Below are 24,292 nucleotides of genomic sequence, written 5' to 3' on the forward strand. Positions count from 1 at the left end.
AGCTGCATGACTTACTATCCCTTCCATCTTTCACCAAAGTCCGTGGGAGGAAACCGAAGGTATGTGCCATGCCCCATTCTCTGCAGGTAACTTTTGTATCTAGCACAAGTGTTTCCCCTCCTGCCTTCATCGACAGTCTGTCTGCCCCAAGGTGGCACTCACTGGGCCACACACAGCTCTTTCTCTAATTATGGCTTATTTCATTTGCATTTTCTCATTATAATGTTATTATCCTAAAGCCAGAGTCCTATTATTGGGGCAACTGGAAGTGGTGCCTGTGTGGATTCAGTCTTTACTGAGACCTAAATTCTACTTGGTTAAAATCCACTCGTGGGGTCAGAGAACAAAACACATTCCACAGTTCCTCATGCTTTAGTTCCTTACTTCGTCTTTCTCCAGACAACAAGGAGTTGACCTCTATGGTTTCTCCCAAATGTACCACATAATTCATTTTACTTCTGCTCCCCAGCCACAATAGCTTATCTCCTCCTGTAAGCGGATTCCCCTCTGATCAATACTGCCTACTCAAGACCTACCTCGTGGGGCTGGGATGAGGTTAAATGGGAATGTATTTAAGTTCTTAGTACAGTGCTCAGTACATAGCAAACAGCTCAATAAAGATTAACGGCCAGTATTACTATTAGTATTAATGTTACTTTGAGTATCCGTCTTCCACCATCCTCCTCAGAGGTCACCGGAGTCCTGACGTTAGCTGTACCTCCCCACCCTACACCCTCTTTTCAAGACAAAAAAGCTTCCTCCCACTCAGCTTCTTGAATATTCTCTCCCCAGGCTCTGCCCTTCCACTCTGCAGGGCTCAACACTGGCAGCTACACCCAGGTCAAGGAACTGTTACTGCCTCAGCTGGAAAAGAAGCTGCTGGGCCAAGTCCAGAGGGAAAGAGACAAGAGGCCTCGCCCTGCATTTTCTCTGGTGACGCCTGACCCAAGCAGAGGCTGGTGCCTCCGGGACTGGGTGGTCCTGGGGAGGTCCCTGTGGGTTTCCCTCCAGAACAAAGATGAGGAAACCAGCAGCTGGCAGGAAACAAATATGACACAAATGCTCTGCTTGGAATCGCTATAAACAGGGGAAGCCAATGGAGTGGAAAGAAAAGCATTTAACAGCTAAGTGTTCTTTGCAACAGCAGGCTCACACCTCATTTTATCAGACATTATTTACACAAAGAAGGTGTGATGGTGCTTATGGCATCATTAGGCATGGATTACTTCCTTAACTGTGAATACAGAAGCCCAGGGGAAGCAGCTGCTCTAGAACTCCTCAAGGACATGCTGGAAACCAAGTACAGCCTCAGCCACCCCCTCTGTCGCCCAGAAACGCGGTCATCGCGCTCGTCAATCATTTCCTCTCTCACTAGGCTCTCAGCCCATCAATAATAAATATAGAGTGGATACGAATCCCTGTCTCAGAAGTCAGGGGTGCGCGATGGTCACATCTCTCTCTTTTCGATAACCAGCCTAATTCCCCATTTCGAGTCTCGCAGCGCTGGCGGGAACCTCCGCCTCAATTTCTCAGCCCAGACCACGGTGTCAAGGATCTGGGGTTTTATGCACTGCCAAGGCACGGGGCCCGGGATCTTCAGTCATCAGTCCCCCCCCCCGCCCCGAGAGTTCCATCGTTCCATCTGTGTGGTGCCTTCAGGTCTGCTTGTGCTGTTTCTACCCCAGGGGTGGGACATGGGATACGTGGCAGATCCTTACACTCTATGTCCACGGACACATCATGTACCCATTTCTCCCTAAGGCTGCTCTGCCTTCCTACTGCTCTGGGACCCCACTGGCCTTTCTCCCCTGCCCCAGCCCAGGGGATCTCTCTCTTTTTTTTTAGACTCCCTCCTTTCTGAGTCTTCCAAGCCAGTCTGTCTCCTCCCACAAACCTATCCTCAACATGTTTAGCCTTTCAGCAACAACAACAGAAATCTCGGGGGATACTTCTGCCTTCAGCCCTGACACATTCCTCCCCCGAAACAATCAACCACCAAGCTTGCCACCTGCCTGCATGGGAGAAAGGAAAAGGGAGAAAATACAAATTCATGTCTCACAATATTATCCGAACACCAGCACTTAAGAAATTCTTGACTATATGTTATAACCACCCAGAGAATCTGTCTTTTCGGGAGCATGCCAAGACACTTAGGGTGTGGACGGTGTTTTAACCAAGCCTTGAAGATATTGACTTGCCCACCAGCTCCTTGCTGGATCAGATGTTCATGCAGGAGTGTGTGAGGTGGTCCAGGGAGGAGGCAGGTGGAAGAATCTTTGGAAGCTCGATAGAGCCAGGCAATAACCCTCACGGCCTGACCCCAACCTGCAGTTTCCCACATCATTCTCTCTCTTGGATTTCGAAGACTCCTCTGAAGAATGAAATCACCATGCGGCAGGTACTGAAACACAGACCTATAATGTAAGCAACAACTTGAAGCCACGGCCAATCTCAGAGTCCGTTCAGTCCCTTGACAAACTCAGTGGTTGCTTGCTCTGTGCTAGAGGCTGAGGGAGCTCCAAATATTTGTTTGTTTTCTCATGCATTTCACTGATACTTCTTGAGTGCTCACTCTATGCCAACCGTTGTTCTGGGCTCTAGCAATACAAAGTGAAGGCAAGATAGCCCAGGCATCTTGTGGAAATAACATTTTATGGGAGAAGACATAAATAACTAAGCAAATAAACTGATGACAGAAAAAAAATTAAGGCAGTGTAGGGGGTGGAGAATGATGGGGGTCTCTATCCTTTTTTAAAGATTTTATTTATTTATTGTAGAGAGAGACAGAGAGCATGACTTGGGGGTGGGTGTTAGGGACAGAGGGAGAGAGACAGAGACTGAGAGGGAGAGAGAGAATCTCAAGCAGACTCTGTGCTGAGTGCACAGCCCGATGGGGCTTGATCCCACAACACTGAGATCATGACCTGAGCCGAAATCAGGAGTTGGACGCCCAATTAACTGAGCCACCCAGGCACCCTGGGGGTCTCTATCTTACACAGGCTGATTAGAAAACGTCTCCTGATAAGGTGAGCTTAAGCAGGATAAGGATGACAACAAGATGATGGGGGAGAAGAGCATACCATTGGAGGGAGAAGCAAGTGGGGTTGTGCTGCATGTGTGTGAATAACTGGAAGAAAGCCAGTGTGGCTGAGCCTAAGTTGTGAAAACAACAGAGTAGGAGAGAAAGTCAATAAGACATGAAAAGTCCCAACTTGTAAAGCCTGTAGTCATAGCAGGGATTCTAAGCACCATGGGAAACCACTGGAGAGTTTTAGTCAGGAGAGGACATGGTTCACGTCAAAATGATCTCTCAGCCCCAAGTGTACAGAATGGACTGTGGGAGGAGAGACGAACACATGGCCAAGCCAGTTTGGTGACTGGTACAGTACTACAGGCAGGAAATGACGGCGGCCTAGACCAGGGTGGGGGCAGGGGAGATGGCAAGAAGTGGACACATGCCGGGTACATTTTGGAGATAGGGATGACAGGTCATGCTGAAGCACTGGATGTTGGGGATGGGGGGCAGAAAGGAAGGAACAAAGCATGTTTAAGGCACTGTTCCTATTCTAGAGAAATTCACAGTAGACCATAAAAAGCTTTAGTAAAATACATAATTCCTATCAAATGCCAAGGACCAACTTCTTATTACCTGGCCTTGGAACTTTCTAGAAAGATGAATGCTCCTTAGCTGCCTGCTCAATATGTTGTAGAGCTTAGATTCCTAACCAGGTGGTCTTCTGGGATGGGAAAGTTTCCCACCAATCTGGGATCTCACAGGGTTTGGGTATAACTCATCTGGGGGATGGAAGCAATGATGACTGGATTCTTCCTCCAACATCTCAGCGACACCAGCCTCGGCTCAAACACCTCTCAGTGATGGGAAGCTCATTACTTCCAAGACAGTCCAGTCTGGCTATAGATCATTTTGACTACCAGCTTGATTTCCTTAATAAATTTCTTAGTAGAATCTTTCTTTGAACCAAATATGAGTCCCTATATCTCTTGCTTGTACTTATTTTCTTTTCATGCAGAAAGGAGTTGGAAGATCAGAAAAAGGAAGTCTTCATAAGAACCAGAGATTGTTCCTTGTACAGTGTCTTCAATTCTCTCAATTTTGCTTCATTTGCTACGTGCTCCTTGTAGAAGGGACCCCTTTCTACAGGAGGGAGGATGTAAATGAGCCCCTACACTTGAGTTATGAGGGTGTATCTGTCGGTATAGACCAGCTGCTGTAACAAACAATCCCAACATCCTAGTAGCTTAAACATAAACCTTTATATCTTTCTTACTTCATAGTCTGTGGCAAAGTAAATTCTTGGCCACTCCTCCAGGGGAAAGATGAGGTCTTTTCCCCTTCCCCTTCAAGCTGGGTTGGCCCATGACTGATTTGATCAATGGAATTTGGCAGAAGTGATGCTGTGCCAGTTCTAGGTCTAGCCTTTAAGAGGGAGAACAGCCTCTGACTGCACACTTGGGTGGAAGCCAACCCCCATGCAAGAAATTAGATTACCGTGAAACTTCCATGCTGTGAGGAAACCCAAGCCAACCAGAAGGAGAGGTCACATGAAAAGAGAGAGAGGGACACAGAGACAGGGATGCCAGCCTGCATCTAGCTTTTTCAGCCATCTCAGCCCAGGTACCTATGTGTGAATGAAGAAGCCATTCTGAACATTCCAGTCCCCTACCTTACATCCCCTTCCTGACTTCTCCTGAGTGCCTTGTAGGGGTTGGCTACAGAGTGTACTGCAGCCAAAACTCTAAGAGCCAAATTGCGTAAATTCAGGCTCTACCACTTACTAGCTGTGGGACCTTGGACAAGTCACTCGACCTCTTTGGTTCCCAGATTCTTCACCTTCAAATGTGAATAATAAGAGTATCCATTTCATAGAGTTACTGTGAAGATTGAATCAGTTCATATATGTCAAGCAATCGTTGTAGTGACTGGTACAAACGTAAGCTACTATTGATGTGAGCATGACCAGCAGGGATTAAGATTGTGACTGAGTTCTGATCAGTTGAACTGGTTTAGAATCTGACTGGTCCCAATATCAGTGAGTAGTGGTGGGTGTCCTAGAATGGATTCCCCACAAGCAGGCCTCACAACGGGATTCACGTGAAAGTCATTTATTAGCTGTGCTCCCAAGAAAAGTCTGTGTGGGGGGTGGGGGCTGCGTGGGAAAGTGGGATTGGAAGGGAAGTGAGTGGGTCAGGCAGGGCCATGGCCTCATCAAGAGAGTAGTTTCTACTTATGCAGCAGAACCTAATCCTAACTAAACACTGATGCATGCTCACACCTTATGGGCTGCAGTCTCCGGTATCTTAATATTAGTGCTAGCTGGCTTTTACTGAGCAAATGCCGCATTCTAGGTACTGTGCCAAGTACTTTACATACACTTTCTCATCTAATTTTCAAAACCTGATGAGCTATTACATCATCATGATAGGTCCTAACAGGCAAATGATACACCAAAGTTTCCATTTAAGTAAAGTATCTGATGATGTTCATTAGATTCTGCAGATGAAATGTCCTCAGGTACATTATCTTCCTCTAAATAATGTCTGAGAAGATATGCACATTTATGCATAAACACACCAGCTGACACAAACTTCTCTGGTGCAGTGGAAGCTGGAACGTGCTTATGGGTAATAAGTGCAGGGTTATTCATTCTTAGGTGAGGCTAAGAGGGTATAACTGTGATGTAGCTTGAAGCCCTTGGCCTGCTAAGGCCCACGGTCAGTGATGGACCCCAGGTTTCATCCTGAGCCCAACTCTAATTAGGCTGTTCTTACAGCAAAGGCTGAGGCTATCCACACTTAGGTAGACGGTACAGCCATTGATTAGTCATGCCTGCATGGCCATAAGACTGAGTCTTCGTCCCTTCAGCTGCTATAACAAAAATACCATAAACTGGGGGAGCTTAAAAACAACAGAAATTTGTTTCTCTCTGAAGGCTGGAAAGTTTAAGATCAAGGCACAGGCAGATCTGATGTCTGGTGAGAGCCCTCTTCCTGGTTTACGACAGCCCACTTCTTGCTGTGTCCTTACAGGCTGGAAGGAAAGAGGGAACATTCTAGGGCCTTTCATGAAGACACTAACCCCATCCCAGAGGGTTCCCTCCTCAGGACCTAACCCCCTCCCAAAGGCCTCACCTCCTGATACCACCACCTGGGGTAGCAGACTTGAACATGAGTGTGGTGGGGGCGCAAGCATTCAGACCACAGCCCATCTGCAGGGGCCACATCTGTGAGAACACGTCAACTTGTGGGGCTAACTTATCATGCCATTTTGCAGATAAGGGAGGGAGGTTGGAAGTGATGTCGTTTCCTCCAAGTCACAGAGGCAAAGGTGGAATCACACACCTAGACTTGTCGCCAGGGGTGACACTTGGAATCACTATCTTATTAGGATAGCCTCCTAATTTGACACCAGCCCCTGCATGGCCCTCTGGCAGGAAGGGGACAGTGGGGGCTGCTTCGGGCTCAGTCTAGAGCCCCTTCACATCCAGGATCCAGTGCCATCTCTGCCTGCCCCACCCCCCAACACACTCCCTCTGATCTCCAGGATTCCAGGTACCCAGGGACCCCAGCCTCCCAGGCAGGATGGGGCCTCGGTGGCCTGGCTTCAGCCCTGCCTGTCCAGTCCACCCCCACGACCCCACACCCCGCCGCAGAGCCGGCAGTCAGGCTGGAGCTGCACCGCCCAGCGCGCCCCTCCGCAGGCCAGGCTCGGCTATTGATCCCAGCGCTCCCCTGCAGCCGCCTCTGCTAAGAGAGGTAATTTACCACCAGCTCCGAGGTCACGGGAGGGGCCCGGCCGCCTGCCGGCGCTTTTACGCCGCTATAAAAACCATTTAAAGGGCCACTTTGCGAGCCGCAGCGCTGCTTTCACCAGAGGAGGGGAGCAGCGGAAGCCGCGCGCCCGCAAGCCTCCTTTCCAGCCCCCAGTTGGCCTGGATACCCCAGAACCTCTGCTGCCCCTCCCCGCCTTCGGGAGAGGCTGCAGGAGTTTAGAGCCCGTGTGCGCGGGCGGCGGGGTGAGATGGAGGGGAGCCCGATGCCCCCAAAACCATCTAACCCCCACCTCTCAGACTGATCATCCCTAAGTGCCTATGCCCTGCTCGGTGCCTGGCACCCCTGAACGCTTTGCTTCTCCTGCCACCTTTAGCATCTCAAGGGCGAGGGTGTGGGTGTATTACCATAATGCCCATTTGTTAGAGGAAAAACCCGAGGCTCAGGGGAACCTAAGTGACTTGCTTCAGATCTCACAGCCAGCAAATAGCAAAGCCTGGATTTAAACTCTGAAAGTCCAACTTCAAAGCCGATGGTCTTGATTTAATCATGGGGTGACCGCTCTGCACCCATATTTTGATAGAGGCCATCACTTTGATAAAGAGGGAGCAGAAGGCAAGCTGAGGGTAAAGCCCAAGCTGACACCCTGCAATCCCCCCCACTCCCAGGTGGGCTATGTGTGACATTCCCCAGGCACTCCTGGCTGCCCTAAAGCTAAGGGAAGGAAAAACAAATGGTTAACTAACAGAGATCACAGTCCAGCAAGACCTGAGTCTCCCTCGGTTTATAAAATGTCTGAGTGATTTACCAGAAAAAAAGCATTCTTATCAATAACCTAGCCTCCAGAAGGAAACTCCCAACTATCTTATTAACACTTTACCAGAAGGAAAAACAACCCTAACTTGACAATGGCAAGGCCTCCAGTATCTTGTAGGTCCTCTTTAGCATAGGAAATTTCTTTTGAAACCTCCCTTCTCCTTGTGTCCCCCAGCTCAGTCACCCCTCAGAACTCCAGTGCAGCAGCTCTTTCTGTCCACAGGTCCTGTCCCTGTGCTTTAATAAAATCACCTTTTTGCATCAAAGGCATCTCAAGAATTCTTTCTTGGCCATCAACTCTGGACCTCACCTATATTCCAAAACTACATCAACTTCAGCCTCAAAAGGCAGCTGGCTTACCAGCCACAAAGGTGAAAACACTCAGGTGGAAAGGAAACACTACCGGCATCCCAAGCTGTTTCCTTCTCCCTACTGTGGGCTCCTAAATGCCCTTCCCACTCCCGCCTGCCTGCTCAGCTACCTCCACCTGCAGGTAGAGTCAGTCATGGTTTCTTTTGGGCCACCGCTGAATTCATTCATTTATTCCTTCATTCGGTGAGTCATTCCGCAGACACGTATTGATTTCTGCTCTGTGCCAGGAGTACGGAATTGGGCTGCAGGCCCAGGGACACAACATTCCTACAGTCTAGTGGAGGAGACAGACATTTAAGCAGGCAATTGTAATGAGGATAGACGCAGAGTTGAAAGGGAGAGGATGCCAGGAAGGCTGCCGGAGCAGGGGCCATTCAAGTTACAATCTGAAGGATGAGCAGAAATCACCCAGGCTAAGAAGGGTGGAGAAATATGTGCCAGGCAGAGGAAACAGTACAAAGACCCAGGGCTGAGCACCAACACAGCACAAAATCTCCCTTATCGGTTAGTTACTAGAGCAACCAGCCAAGTTTCATGGAGGGTTGGAGCATGAAGTGACAGAAGCAATGGCTGTCTTCTAATTTTGGTCCCACCACCTCCATTCTTGGAGATGGACAATTGAGGTGGGCTCAGTCTTGGGCAAAGTGTTGCAAATTTTTATGCCACTATAAAAGCTTGTATGGCTTGGGGACAGGTGCCCCGCCTTCTACATAGGAAAATCTGAGGCACCTCTGGGGAGAAAGGGAGGTGGGGTGTGGCAGGCAAGGAAGCGGGGCCAGGTCGCCATGGGCCTTGTAAGCCAGGTTAATTCATTTGGCCTTTCTCAAGCAGAAGCCAAATGGTAAGTCATCAAAGGACTGAGTGATGGGGAGATGACCAGATTCTCCTCCCACACAGTCACTCTGGGGACAGAGTGACAGCCTGCCTGCTTTTAAAAGATTCCTAGGAAGCCTGGGGCAAAAAACAAAACAAAAAACAAACAAACAAACAAACAAAAAAAACAGCCATGCTTCTCAGGTTAGAAATCATGTGAGTTCTTTAAAAATGAAATTTTAGGGGACTGGGGAAGAAGGCAGCCTCTTAAAAAGCCAAGGAAGGAGAGAGTGTTTCTGGCCAACATCATCCTGTAAGTGTCTCAGCACCTGTTGACCCCATAGGCAGAACCAGAGAGAAGGGATCAGGCCAGAGCTGCTCTTACTTTGCCAACCTTTCCTGACTGCTTCAAGCTGCCACATCAGTGTCCTCTCCCTCACAGAGACCAAGGGGCCCTTCAGCTTCTGCCTCTCTGCCTCAGGATCCCGAGGTAGAGATCCCTAGTCCTGGGGCTCACTACTGCCTCTGCAGAACATCCCACCACATGGGTTGAATCTAACTTTTCCACCTAGCCCTCGATTCCACACCAGCCTGGGTTTTCCCAGGCTTCATCGTACCGATTGTCTCACTTTTCTTGAGTCTTAATATTTTTCCATTCTCCCTCTGCTGGTAAGAATCCTTGAGTGTCCTGAGCTAAACAAATGACCCTTTCCCTCAGCAACCCCCCCCACCACCATCTTTCTTCCTCTACCATTACACTTTTCTCTAGAAAAGCAATCTCTGTTCATGGTCCCCACTTCCTCTAAGACATCTGCCTAATGCCAACAAGACCACCAGTCCTTAAGCATCTGCCCTCTGCCAGCTCTGCATCATGAGCTCATCCATTTCTCATATGACCGTGTGAATTATGATCATCCTCATTTTACAGACAGGGAAACCAAGGCCCCAAGGAGGGAAGATGAAGTAAATTGCTGAGTCATACTACTGGCCCTAAACCCTGCTTCTCTGCCTTCCATGAAGGCAGACACCTATCTTATCCCTGCCGTCACCCTGGTAGATTTGAGGCACTTGATAAATATTTGTTGAATGAATGAATGTTCAAATACGTTAGTGACTTCCTGCTAGCTTGTCCGGATCCCTTTTCTGCAAAGTTTTATAATTTAGTAATAAATACATTTGGTAGCGATGTTCTATGCATCATTGTGTCTCATGATCCCAGAATTCCTTTATGAATTAAGTATCTTGAAAAATAAAAGAGTGGAATTCAATATAATTCTGAACCACTCTATCTCATGTCTTCATCCTTGCTGTCAAAATGCCAATGCCTTCTTAAACAGGAGAGAATGCCGGCGACATATTAATTTGGTTTTAGCTCGTGAAATACACTCAGGCATGCACGGTACAAAACAAAAAAAAAAATTCAAGAAGGAGACAAAAATAATCAAAAGGGATGAATTTGGTAAATCCTATACAAAATGCAGCAGGTCTGAAAATATTTATTGGGAGAAACACACATTAAAGAAAGGTTATTTAGCAGACTGAAGAGAGCAAAGATATCCAAAAAAATGAAACAGTACAAATTTAGACAATGTTTCAAAGAAATTTAAAAAAAATTAAGTAAAAAATATCCTTAGGCCAATGGAAGAAAATGGCCTTAGACTGATATGCACAGCCAACTAGGTGAATGGTCTATAGATAAATTGCTGCTACCAGTCAGAATGGGTTAAGTTCTGCTGCAGTAACAACCCTCCACTCAGTGGTTTAACACAGAGAAGTTATTTCTTGCTCACTACACATTTCCAGCACACACTGAGTGAGGCTACACTCCATGTCTTCGTCCTCTCAGGACCCAGGCTGATAGTAGAGGCCCTACCTGGAATATTACTGAAATGTGATAAACCTTGTGCTAATGTTAAGAGCTTCTGCTTAGAAGTGACACATGTCACTTTTGCTCACATGTGATTGAAGCAAATCTCACTGTTTTGCTTGAGCTTAACAGGGCAGGGATGTGTAACTCTCCCAAAGGGAGGGCAGCATATAATAACCTTCCACTTCAGACAAATTGGACTTAGGCAAATGGTTAATACTCTACTTCCTTCCTCCCCTCCCTATATGTACCTTTTTCCAGGTCACAAATTCTACTGTGTATAAAACCACCAGGAAACAAGTTTCGATGCAGTTTCTGGAATCTACCTCCAGAGAGGCTGATTTAGGAGATCTGGGGTGGTCCTAAGGGACATGCATGGCCACTTCGGGTGACCTTGATGTCTGGTGGAATATGGCCCATTTTGAGAAACACTGATTTAATCTCAGATGGAAACTGCTATCTTCTCCAAATGACCCTTCCTCCTTCCTTGCTCAAGATGCATGCAACCAAACACCCTCAAATATCCAGTCACTTGAGCAACATGGAGATTTATTTATCTATTGCAACAGTAAGTAGCCTTGTGAGGATGAGTCCAAGACTGCTCTGATAACTCCTTGGTTATCAGCGACCTAGTCTCCTGACGTTCCATTATCTTTAGTCACCTCATGGTCCAAGATGGCTGCTTGTGCTTAGCCATTACATCCTTATTCCAGACAGCCAGAGGAAGGACAGGAGGAAAGAAGAATGTATCCCTTACCTTTTAAGGAGACTTTCCCAAAACCCTACATACTTCTTCTTGCATTTCAGTAGTCACTCAGTTAGTCACATGGCCATACTCATCTACAAGAGAAAATGGAAAATAGTCTTTTATTCCAAGTGGCAATGAGCTCCACTAAATGTAAGCATCTTGTTAATAAGGAGAAGGAGTAGGCCTCTGGCAGTCTCTGCCACACTGTTTGCCTTTCTGCAGCTTTCAGCAGTGTTGACATCCCTACCTTACACTACTCCCCTCCCCCCCCCCCCCCCCCCCCCCCGTTAGCCTCTGGGGTGCTGCCCTTATCTGCTACATCAGCCAGCAGGCCGAGACTTCCGACTTTGGGCGGCTGGCCTCTCTCCTGCTCCACCTCAAATATAATAATTTCTCAGCTTTCTGCTCCTCTTGCCCAGAGATGGCATGTGAGCCACACCCAGCAAAAAGACAGGTTTTGCTTGGCCCCTAAAGGGCTGCTCTGTTTTTGAATTAATTCATTTGCAACATTTACATCAAACTAAAGCTGCTACACAAAAGAAACAATCAACAGAATAAAGACGCAACCTACACAATGGGGAAAATATTTGCAAACCATCCATCAGATAAGCAGTTAATATCCAAAATATACCTAAGGAACTCATACAACTTAAAAGCAAAGAAAAAAAAAAGGGCAGAGGACTTGAATAGACATTTTCCCAAAGAAGACATACAAATGGCCAATAGGTACATGAAAAAAATACTCAACATCATTAATTATCAGGGAAATGCAAGTCAAAACCACGGTGAGGTACCACCTCACATGTGACAGAATGGCTGGTATCAAAAAGGCAAGAGAGAGGGGTGCCCGGCTGGCAGGCTCAGTCGGTGGAGCACGCCACTCTTGATCTTGGGGTGGTGAGTTCGAGCCTCACGTTGGGTGTAGAGATTAAATAAACTTAAAAAAAAAAAAAAGACAAGAGATAATAAATGGTTGCAAGGATGTAAAGAAAGGGAACTTCAGAGTGTTGTTGGTGGTAAAGTGATGAAGCCAGTGAGGAAAACAGAATGGAAGTTCCTCAAAAAATTAAAAATAGAGCTACCATATGATCCAGCAACTCCATTTCTGGGTATGCATCCCAAGGAAATGAAATCACTATGTCGAAGAGGTATCTGCGCCCCCAGGCTCCTCACAGCATTATTTACAATAGCCAAAACATGGAAACAACCTCAGTGTCTGTCAACAGATGAACAGAAAAGAATCTCGTTCCCTCTCTTTCTCTCTCTCTCTCACACACACACCAGAACATTATTCAGCCATAAAAAAGAAGGAAATCCTGCCATTTGTGACAACATGGATGTAGCCTGAGGGCATTATGTTAAGTGAAATAAGTCGGAGAAAAACAAATATTGTATGATCTCAGTTATTCGTGGAATTTAAAACAAAAACCAAAGTCATAAAAACAGAAAGTAGAACGGTGGTTGCTAGGGGTTGGGGGTTGGGGGAAAGGGGGGGACGTTGGTCAAAGGAACAAACTTCCAGTTAGACGAACAATCTCTGGGGAGCTAATATTCATCAGGGGGACGTGAAAGTTGCTAAGAGAGTAGAGCTTAAACGTTCTCAGCACAGACACAATTGTAATTATGTGAGATGATGGATATGTTAACTAACCTTATTGTGGTAATTGTTCTGCAATATATATGTCTATGAAATCATCACACTGATACCCTTAAACTTACACAGTGTTACATGTGAATTCATCTCAATAAAACTAGGGGAAGATAATAATTAAAATATAATAGTCCATTTCACATGGGAATCCAGATTAGTAGATGCTCTTAAAAAATTGCAAGATCAGGCCACACCGGGCCCACATTCCTTTATGGCCACAGCCACTCAGTACTCAACTGAGTCCAGCTGCCCCTGCAGATGAAGCAACAGCCCCCTGGTGTCCCTCTGCCCTCCTAATGCCTGCTGAGGCTACTGAATCAGTGACCCTACAGCTCCCTGTTTCCTCCTGGAAGGACCTTCTTAGCTTAGTTCACACCCACATGCGAAGAACAACTTAAATCAGGAGCAGTCATGATCTCTTACCTACATTTCAATCTTGCATTTCTAACATCTATAAATCTTTCCTGCTTCCAAGACTATTTTTATGTCGTGAGTGATTCTGCTTGGTCCCAAACTGTGAACATCAGGAGAGTTAACTCTCCTTTTTAAAAAAGTTATTCTAAGACATAGTAACATCATGAGCCCCTGGTTGGATGCACTGAGAAGAACACATCACTTCTGTGGTATTCTCACCAAAAATGCATAACCTCAATTTGATCATGAGAAAACATCAGACAAAATCAGATCGAGAGACATCCTACAAAACAGCCAGCTGGTGCTCATCATAAGTGTCCAGATTATGAAAGACAAGAAACTAAAGAAACATAACTACTATATGCAACGTGGGATCCTGGACCAGAAAAAGGTTACTGGGGGGAATATTGGTGAAATTCAAGAAAGGTCTATAGTTAGCAGAACCGTACCAATGTTAATTTCTTGGTTTTGAAAACCAGACTATGGTTACATAAGACGTTAATATTAGGGGAAGCTGGATGAAGGGTACCTAGGAACTCTATACCATTTTTTCAACTTTTCTGTGAGTGTGAAAATTATTTCCAATGAAAAGTTAATATAAAAAAGATATTATAAAGATACTAAAGATAAGAAAAAGATAATATAAAAATATTTATCTTGGGGTGCCTGCCTGGGTGGCTTAGTCAGTTAAGCATCAGACTCTTGATTTTGGCTCAGGTCATGATCTCAGCTTGGCATGGAGTCTGCTTGAGATTCTATCTCTCCTCCTCTCCCTTTGCCCCTCCCCCCTCAAATAAATAAATAAATCTTTAATATATATATGTGTGTATATATTTATCTCACGGGATCATGGTAATGTCAAAAGAGATTACATACAGAAAGAAAACAGGGCTTTGTCTTCTCCCTCTGTCTACTCCTCCCTCCAGAGCCTAGCACAGTGGTCTGCCTTCTGCAAGTTCTCAGTATTTGACATATTGAATTAGCTTGAGGGAAAAAAAGGGGGGGGAACTAACTTTGTATTAGTAACACCATTTCATTCTTACGATAATCCCGTGAGGAAGGCATTATTATCCTCATTTTACAGACGAGGTCATTGAAGTACAAAAGGGTTTACAGCTTGCGCACTTGAACACAATTTGTTTCTGAAATCACTCTCGCCCCCAGCACTACCAGCCCAGGGGAACACCTGACTGCGCTCCCCAGCAACCCCCCCACCCCAGCCCCACCCTTACCAGCTTCCCGGTTTGTGCTTTCAGAAAAGAGGGCTGCTTCTGCTGGTCTCCTGCTCTAGCACTTGGATTTCATTAACAAGCACAATCGTAATTGAACTTTTATTCACCAGCCACAGCTTGGCAATTATTCAAGTTCTCCCAAGCTCAGAGCCTAGGTTCACTTCCTTTTGGCGGACAGAGAGAAGAGAAAGCAAACCTCAGTCCACATTCCTAGGGCAATGTACCCTGTTTGTACCAGTTTCCGTGTCTCCCTGTGTTCCCAGGACACAGTGCACTTAGTAATTTCTAAAGAAGGCTGTTAGATTCAGATGGTAATCACAGCCCCCTTCTGGCGCATTCCCTGGACTCTTGGCCTCATTAGAAATCCTCTCGCTGCCTGCTTCCAGCCTCTCGCTTGCAAGTAAATGCTGGCCTCTGCTCTCCTTCCTGCCAGAATCTCAAGGCACCTCATTTACCTTTTTCTTAATGTAACATTTATTGTCATTTCCCTCCTGTTCTCTGATTATAGAAGGGAATACATGTTTGTTGCAGAAAAACATGAAAACGTGGAAAATCATAAAGAGAATAAAACTCGACCACAATGCCACCAACCAGAAATAAGCACTGCTACTATATGAAGATGTAAGTGATCCTTGACTTTCTTAAATATGACTTTTGTGCAAATTGCACATTATACATAAAAATCCCTAATCTAGAGATACAAAATGCAAGTAAAATAGGACTATCTGTTTTCATCACACTGCACAATTCCAGGGGGCACTGTTCATATTTGTCTATGGGAATAACACCCTCTGAAGTTGTGCAGTGCACAATCTATGCAGCTGTACTTGGCAGTTGTGTTACAAGGCCTGGAAGACAACACAAAGCAAGTTATAGGTAAACTAAGGGACTAGAGCAGCTCCTGAGAATTGTTACAATGTGGGAATATGGGACCAGTGGTGCCAGAATCATGTGATTTTTCAAAAGAGGTTAGAAATCTGGATTTTAAAATAACATCACCGATTTCTAAATGCTGGCAACTAATTCAATTGTAAAAACCCACTGTATAAAACGAATAGCCCTAATCTAGACTGTGGGGTATCTGGTGAAGCTTCTCCTCTCCCTTCTTTCTTCTACACCTGCCATCCTTGCTTTCTCCATGGGGTGGCCTTGAGAGCCCTATTCTTAGGCAGGATGCCTCACTCTATTGTCCTGTAATTGGGGGGGTGAGGGGTGGGGAGGCAGTCAGCAAGGGCCCCACTAAGACAATGAGAGGATAGTTTCCTCTGTCACTTGTCTGGCATTTCATCCCTCCTCTACAAAGGGCTCATCAGCATATTCCTTCCAACCACATAAGAACCTCTTTTTGAGGGCCGCCTGGGTGGCTCAGTTGGTTAAGCATCTTTTGATTTTGGCTTAGGTCATAATCTTAGGGTTGTGAGACAGCCCTATGTCAGGTTCTGCACTGGGTTTGGAGCCTGCTTAACATTCTCTTCCTCCCTCTCCCTCTACTCCACCCCCCAACAAACAAACAAACAAACAAACAAACAAACCCAACAAAAACCAAAACAAAAAACCCCTCTATTTGAGTGGAATTTTGGTGAGTACTATGTACAGCGACATTTGAGCTACCCAGCGATGCTTTCGTTGATGCCTCAGATAAGTGTTTAGGTCAAAGATTTAAGGCTGGGGGCTGCCCAACTATCAGCCCCCACTCCCAGGAAGAGGAGGGAAGGGACAGCAGGTCCTGGATAAGGGAAGATGCTCAAGACCATTTTCCCAATTGTCTCTCCTAACAGGGACAGTAGTGTTCTTTTCTTTGATGGCACATTCACTCATCTGATTATTTCAGTAAGATGTGTCCCCCTCACTGGGCTGTGAGCTACGTGGCAGTACAAAATGAATCTGTTTTCATTCCAAGGTATGTCTCTGGTGCCCAGCCGAGGCACTGGCACAAAGCAAGTACTCAGTGAACACTGCTGAGCGAAGGGAGAAAGGGCAGATCCGTACTGTCGACACCGTCCCACCCCAGGCTCAGGCAGAGCACCTCTAAAGAATTCCCCCCTCCACATGAGATTTGTAGGAACAAGTCAGGATCCTCATTGTTTTAAGCTCTGTAGGAATAGAAATCCTTTGTTATATGTGAGCCTACAGTTTCACTTTCAGAGAACCAACTTCCAAAGATACTTTTAGCAAAATATTATGTATAAAAGTGGGGAACTTCGTAAACACTCTTTCAATATTTTTATCCATGTTTATGTGCACATATAATATTTAATATTTCAAAATCATGTCTTTCACAAACCACACATTGTAACTATTTTCCTGGGACAATTAATTTTTCTTTAACACTGTTTTTAATAACCACATAGAATTCCATTGCATGAATGTACCATAATTCTATTTCTTGGTGATGAGCATAAAGATTGTTTCCAATTTTTTGATACTGTAAATACACTGTCCAGAAAAGCATACCCATGGCTCTGATTATTTTATTTCCATTATTTATATTATAAATTTATTTATTTACATTATATTATTTTATGTTAAACTTCCTGGTCAAAGAGTATGCCAATTTTGATGCACGTTACCTCACATAAATATTGTACCAAATTTTCACATACTGTGTATGAATGCTCATTTCCCTATCCCCTCATCTATAGTAGATTCAGAGCCAGATTATGGGCTGAGACACCTAAACACTCACCTGAGGCATCAATGAAAGCAGTGCCAGGAGACTCAAATGGTACTTAACATCCCAATCCCCAAAACTCTCAAAGAGAGGTTCTTATGTGGCTGGAAGAAATATGCTGGGCCATTTATAGAGGAAGGGTGAAGCCCTTCAAGAGGCTTACTTAAGGAACAATTAGATGGCCATTAACCTGCTAAGGAAGGTGGGTCCAAATAAGGGATATTAATTTGCATATTGGAGCATGCAAGTTCAGGGCCAGAGCCAAACTGCTGGGGCATAGACAGAGGCCAAAAACTGCCATCAGTTGTCTTCCTCACTTTCCTTTTTAACTACTGAACAAATGTTTAATGGACATCACTTTTAATCATGGAGAGTACTTTGTATTAACTGGAAGGATATCCACGGTAAACTGATAAGTGATAAATCAAGCAGAGGAACAATATCTTTGTACTCCCCACTTTTTAAAAAATTTATGTACTCCCCACTTTTTAATAAATTTATGTATTTATTTATTTAGAGAAAGAGTACATACAAGTGTGGGGAGGGCTAGAGGGAGAGGGAAACAATCTCCAGCAACCTTCCCACTGAGCTTGGAGCCTTGTGCAAGGCTTGATCTCATAACCCCAAGATCATGACCTGAGTGGAAATCAAGAGTTGGATGCTTAACCAACTGAGCCACTGTATTCCCCACTTTTTAAAGAGAACTTAAATAAGCACTCATATGTTTCCATCTGCTTGTTTAAGCAAAGGAAAATATGGAAGATAATATACAACATTTTTAACAGGGCCTATTAGAGATACTAGTCTGCAGAGGGGAAGAAAAGATTATTAAGCATCTAAAGATGCTTGAATTACGTCAGTTGTTTTAATTGTGTCAACAAGCACACACAACTTTGTGTATTTCAAATGTTTAGTTTTTTAAATTAGATTTGAAGAGGCACCAAATAGTAGCAAGCCCAGGAGAGGCCACATCACAGACTGTCTCTGGCTAGATATTATTACTTTGAAAAGTTTGCTTAAAAACTGGCAGCATTAAATACTAATCTTATGAGAATCATAATAGGCATCTCTTTTTGCTCTTGACCATGTGGGATTATGTCTAGTATTTTGCTTTTAAGTTAATGTGCAAGTTGTTTTAAAATAGAAAGTCTTCACCATATTAAAGGAACTACTCCTTTATTCCAAGCTTACCTAGAGTTGTTAAGAAAAATGCATATTAATGACTACCCACTGTTTAAACAATATCTACAGAGTTGATCATTTGGCTTCCCTCTGTACCTGTTGATATAATCAGATGTATTGCTAACTTTCCTAATATTAAACCATCCTTGCATTACAAGAGTAAACTTGATTGGGTTATGCTTTATTGTACTGTTTGCGCTAGAACCGACTTGGTCAGAATTGATTTGAAGATGCTTTATTTAGGGTTTTTATATCAGTATTCATAAGAAAGTTTGGTTGGTAATAGTCCTTCCTTGTGATGTTTATCATCAGATTTTGCTATCAGTTATGTTAGCGTCATAAAACAATTTGAGGAACTTTTCTTCTTTTTGTTTGTTCTACCTACTTAGATAGTCTGGAAATGACTTATTCTTTGTATGTTTTTTAAAAACTCACTCACAGGGACACCTGGCTGGCTTAGTCAGTAGGGCATGGAACTCTTGATCTTGGGGTCATGAGTCCATGTTGGGCATGGAGCCTACTTAAACAAAAATAAATAAATAAATAAATAAAAATTTAAAAATAAATAAAAAGGGCTGCCTAGGTGGTTCAGTTGGTTAAATGTCTGACTCTTGATTTCGGTTCAGGTCATGATCTCAGGGTTGTGAGATGGATCCCTGCATTGGGCTCTATGCTGGGTGTGGAGCCTGCTTAAGATTCTCTCTCTCCCTCTCTCTGGCTCCCCCAACCCACTCTCATGCTCTCTCTCTCTCTCTAAAGTGAATAAATAACTCATCCATAAAATTATCTGAGCATGGAATCTTTTAGAGAAATGGAGCTTTCTTTGTTTATAACTTTTACTATTTCTTTCAGGGCTACTGGTCCATCTACATTTTCCATTTCTTTCTTTAGTCAATTTCATTCATTTGTATCTTCCTTAAAAAGAAGCTATTTCATCCAGATTTTTAAATTCATTTGCAATGTACTGTAGTATATCCTTTGATAATTCTTATAAAAGATCCTCTAACTCCATACATCTGGTTCCTTTTCCATTCTGAATGTTGCTTATTTTCTTACATTTCCCAAAGGTCTGTCTATTTCACTGGCCATTTTAAAGAACCAGGTCTTACAGGTAGCTATCAATGTTTATTGGTCTTAGATTTTCTAGTTCAGTTCGGTTGTTCTTTTTTTTTTTTAAGTGCTCTGTTCTGATTTCCTTCTGTTTATTTTTCTGACCTTCTCTTCCTAATTCTTGAGGTCAATACTCATTTCATTTGTTTTCACTTTACTTGTTTAATGGCTAAAGCATCAAAGGCAGTTATTTTTCCTGAATCCAGCTTAAGCTTATCCCATAAAACCAAAGATGTTGCATTTCATTTCCACTTTCTTTGAAATGGTTTATATGCACAGCTGAGTTTTTAAGAGAGAGTTTTTATGGTTGTTTTTTTTTTTTAATAACTGTTTCAGAGATTATTTTAAATTAAAAATAGGTTCATTATACAAAACAAAAATAAGGGAATATTCATCCAGAATTCTACCACTCAGATAGTTATATACATCGTTCCAACCACTGGTGCATATGGCTGCTTCTTTCCTTTAAAGAAATAGTATTATCTATATTATCTTAAAAGCCTCTTTCTTTCCTGGATATTGTATGTGTGGTTATTGGGACCTCTTGCTACAACTCTTAGGGGGTTGTGACAGGAAGACTTGTGACAAATATTTCATATATGAAAATACTGCTTTGCCTCCGTGTCCTTTAACTAGCCACCCCATCATCAAGCTTGAAGGCAAGGGGAACCAGAAAAGACTCCTCCTATCCTCCTGTCTAGGACCCCTGCCTCCTGCCCAGCGTCCCCAAATTTACAACCAGATCCATCCTTTACCATCTAGGCAAATCACTTTACTTCTTCAGAGCCTTCCTTTCTCCATCTGTAAAATGTGGATGACAGTAGCCCCTAGCTTATAAGGTAGTGATAAGTTTTAAATAAAATAATGTATAGAAAGCACTTAACACAGAGCCTGGCACATAATAAATACTCACTCAATGATGGCTGTTGTTGTTGTGACTAATCCCACTACTTTCTAAACAAGCAAAACGAATAAAGATCTCACTTCTCAACTGAGGCTCAGGGGATCTCAATGCCTGCTACTCATCTGCAGTTTTACAAAAGCAATTAAAGCTTTCCTGTGATCGTGAGTCTCTTCATCGTCCTTGAAGCCCGAGTTGCCCTATTGAGAGAGGAAGCCAGTGCCCTTGTGCCCGTTCCAGTGCTGTTTATTATGCCAGAGAGGCTGCTCAGACTCATTACTGCTGCGGAATACAGGTCCCCAGGGGCTGAAGTGAAGCTGGATAATTACCAACAGATCCCTAATAGGTATGGACTCAATGGAAACAAGTCAATCCGGAACACAGCATTTATGTCTAAACTATTCCAATTCATGCCTGGGGGCACCAGAGACTGCTAATGAGGGTTGAGCTCCTGAGGCCAAGGGCCCTGACCACCAGCTCCACCCTGAGAGCCCCATGCCTAAGAGAATCCTGACACCCACTCCTCCCCAAACCACCCAGTGGCTCACCTCCAGAACTAAGAGGCAAGCTGGTTTGGCCTGATATCAGAATCTTCTCTGCCTTGATGGCCTGGCCCTGTCTTCTCCAGTAGATCTAGTCATCTCAGAAATTCCACCCTTAAGAGAGATCTCCTGAAGCAAGCCTCCCTCCCTGCTCTTCTCTCCCTCAATCCCTATTCAGCCACACTTCGCCTCCTTCATTCTTATCACAGGGACCATCATTTAAAAAACCAGCAGTGACTTCTGAAAGCCACCTCCCTTCAGCTCCCTAGTTCTCTCAGAGCCATGGGGTTGTCCTGAGGAAATGTGGTTTTATCTCCAACATTTGCTATCAGTACGCATGCACACATGGAATTTAATCGAAAGCATCAAAAGCATGATGATTAGGGGTGCCTGGGTGGCTCCGCTGGTTAAACGTCAGACTCTTGATATCGGCTCATGTCATGATCTCAGGATCGTGGGATTGAGTCCCAAGTTGGGCTCTGCACTCAGCACAGTCTGCTTGAGATTCTCTCTCCCCCTCCCTCTGCCCCTCCTCCCACTCACATACTCTCTCTCTCAAATAAATAAATAAGTAAATTCTTTAAAAAAGTAAAGCATGATGATTAGAATTCCTGACAGATTGTCCCCCAGAGGTAAGAATTTCAGTCCACAAATTGAGCTTTCTGGATGGTTCTATAGCTGATCTTTAGTGGTATCCTAAGCCCCATTTCTTTTTGGTGGTAGAAATACGATCTCAGCAATTGAAAGAGGCCCCACCCCACCTTGTTCCCAGGATGGGTGGGACACCTACCTTCTGGGGGCAGAAAGGCCAAGTGCAAAGGGTGAATGTGAACCTTGGTCACTGTCCACCACCCATACTGGCCTCCTCCAAGCCACCCTGCTTTCTCCTGCCTTGGCCATTGTTCATTGTCTATGCAGAGTCCTTGCTGAGATCTGTTCATTCCCATGTCAGAGTTACACTGGTCATTCAGCTATTTTCAGACCCTTCTCTCCAAATAGCATGCACTCACCTGCTTTTCTGCTATACCATTCCTCCTCGGTAGCACTAAAAGCCCCTGACTTAATGGACAAGGAGGGGCAGAGAATCCTTGGTTAATATCTAAAATAACTATTCCCTCACAAGTGTCACACACACACACAGAAATGGTGGGTAGTCAGGAGTAGGTCAAAGGTCCAAAAGGAAGACCCTCACCGTTTGGGAAGCATCTGTAACACAATCTGTCCACAACAATTGTGGACATAGCTGGTATTCCTGGAGGGAACAAGATAGATTAGATCAGTACAAGAGAAGTTGTGGTAGAAATTTTCCCAGGAAGGGAGCTTCCTCTGGGGTCAGAGGCCATCAGGGGCTTTCTTCACTCCAAAATTCCATAGAAACATAAAAGGAGAGTAGGTAAGTGATTCCACAGAAGGATGTGTGCTTATGTGTCATTCAGGTAAGAGTAGGGTGCACCATGTGGTGCACCACCTCCTCATTTGTTTCTAGAACATACTGTTTTTTCAAGACCCACTAACTAAGTGAGAACTTGAGCAAATGTCAGAAGCAGCCAACACCTCTTGGACTCCTGCAGAAGTATTAGCCTGAGCCAGAAACTTGAAGGCAGGTCATACCACCAGACAGCTCCACCATTCTTGGCCACCATACAAGATGCAAACAGCTTAGATCATCTATCCTCTAGGGGTCCCTGTGTGGCACAGTTGGTTAAGCCTCTGACTCTTGGTTTTGGCTCAGGTTGTCATCTTGGGGTCTTGAGATCAAACCCGCTGTTGGGCTCTGCGCTCAGCATGGAGTCTGGTTGAGATTCTCTCCCTTTCCCCCTGCCCCTACCATTCATGCTCTCTCTCTCTAAAATAAATAATTTTTTAAAAAAGATAATCTTTCCTCTAGATATTTGCTGCCCCCATTTTATCCGGACCTTTTCCCCCACCAACTCTTCCAACCCTAAGCAAAAAAGTAGCCCATGCTGCCTGACTCCCTCTCCCTGGAGCCTCATCACTGACATCCTTGATCTCCTGGACACTCCCATACAGATTGGGTAACTTCAGTGCCCATGAGGATGACCTGTCCAACAGAAAGCCCCCCAGTTCTTGACCCCCACAACTGTGATGTCTCCCCTATACCAACTTGAGCCATACCTAGAACTTCTCAGCATCTCCTAGAAGTGCCTTATGTCATAAATGCTAAATTCTCTAGCTGCAATCTCCTCTCGTCTCCATTGCTCCAATAACATTGATGCCTTAGGGGTCTTGTCCTTCTCTTTTTCTCAGCCTGTGAAATGCTTGGCTTCACATTCTTCCCTACCCAGCCTGGACCCCACAATCCCTCATTTCAGCTAACTGCTTGCCAGCCACACTCTCAATCCCCTGTTCCTCTGCAACTACCTCCCTAACCCAGAATGTGTTCAGGTTGCTGAAAACCACCACAGAAACTCATACAAATGTCACTACAAAAACAGGATCTCCAGCATTGGCTTCACTTTCTAGCCTGAGAATCAGTTGAAGAATGAAGTGAAAGCATGTTTTGGTTTAATTATCAAACTCAATCAAGTCTTTTAGCTTCATAGAGATGTTGGTGCTTGTACCTAGGAGAACTTATGACAAAGGTAAACCAACCATAGTCTCTGACCCAAGGAGCAACAAAGTTCTGTTTTAACGGATTCTGTGGATCATGACACTGTTGCCATTGTTCCATTTAAGAGACCACCATGCTTGCCCCCAGGGACAGTCTCAGGGGTTGGAATCAATTCCTCAGCACCTTGCAGTGGAGCCTGGTAGTAGCATCCCTCACAGACCATTATTGATCACTGTGTGTTTGCACAATGACCTAAGTAAGCAAGGGGTTGTCCATGTACGGAGAGATTAGGACTCAGGGGCAAGGTCAGCCCACATGTCCAGAGGCATTCGTAATTCTAGAGTAAGGATGGGCATAGGCTCTTTGACAACAGATCTCCCCATCTTTGGGAATTAAGAGCATACACCAACATCTTTGTTTATAGTCAAGACTTACTCATCTGGCCCATGGAAGTGCAGCATGAGAGTGTCAAAAAGAGGCACACCAGTATAAGCACACGTGAACTTACTCATTGTATGCATATAATATTTTAGATTTGAATTCCTTAAATGGTGATACAGCTATACTGTCTTGATCTAGTCGAGCTGTGCCCACCAGGCCATGAATCATTCC

At 44.6% G+C, this 24,292-nt stretch overlaps 1 protein-coding gene across 4 annotated transcripts in view; it reads right to left on the bottom strand.

Annotated features, from left to right (window-relative positions):
- The window catches only part of USP31 (ubiquitin specific peptidase 31), a 198,584-nt gene that overhangs the window by 28,988 nt on the left and 145,304 nt on the right, over positions 1-24,292 (bottom strand). For 3 of the 4 annotated variants that reach the window (XM_057315732.1, XM_057315736.1, XM_057315733.1), the window contains one exon: positions 11,415-11,497. The exons of the other annotated variant lie outside the window; for it this stretch is intronic. In XM_057315732.1, coding sequence (XP_057171715.1) covers positions 11,472-11,497 — 26 coding nt within the window. In that variant the 3' untranslated portion in view covers positions 11,415-11,471. The remainder of the gene's footprint in view (positions 1-11,414; positions 11,498-24,292) is intronic. 4 annotated transcript variants of the gene reach the window in all.

The sequence above is a fragment of the Ursus arctos genome, unplaced genomic scaffold (genome assembly GCF_023065955.2).
Source record: "Ursus arctos isolate Adak ecotype North America unplaced genomic scaffold, UrsArc2.0 scaffold_2, whole genome shotgun sequence".
NCBI classification, from domain to species: Eukaryota; Metazoa; Chordata; class Mammalia; order Carnivora; family Ursidae; genus Ursus; species Ursus arctos.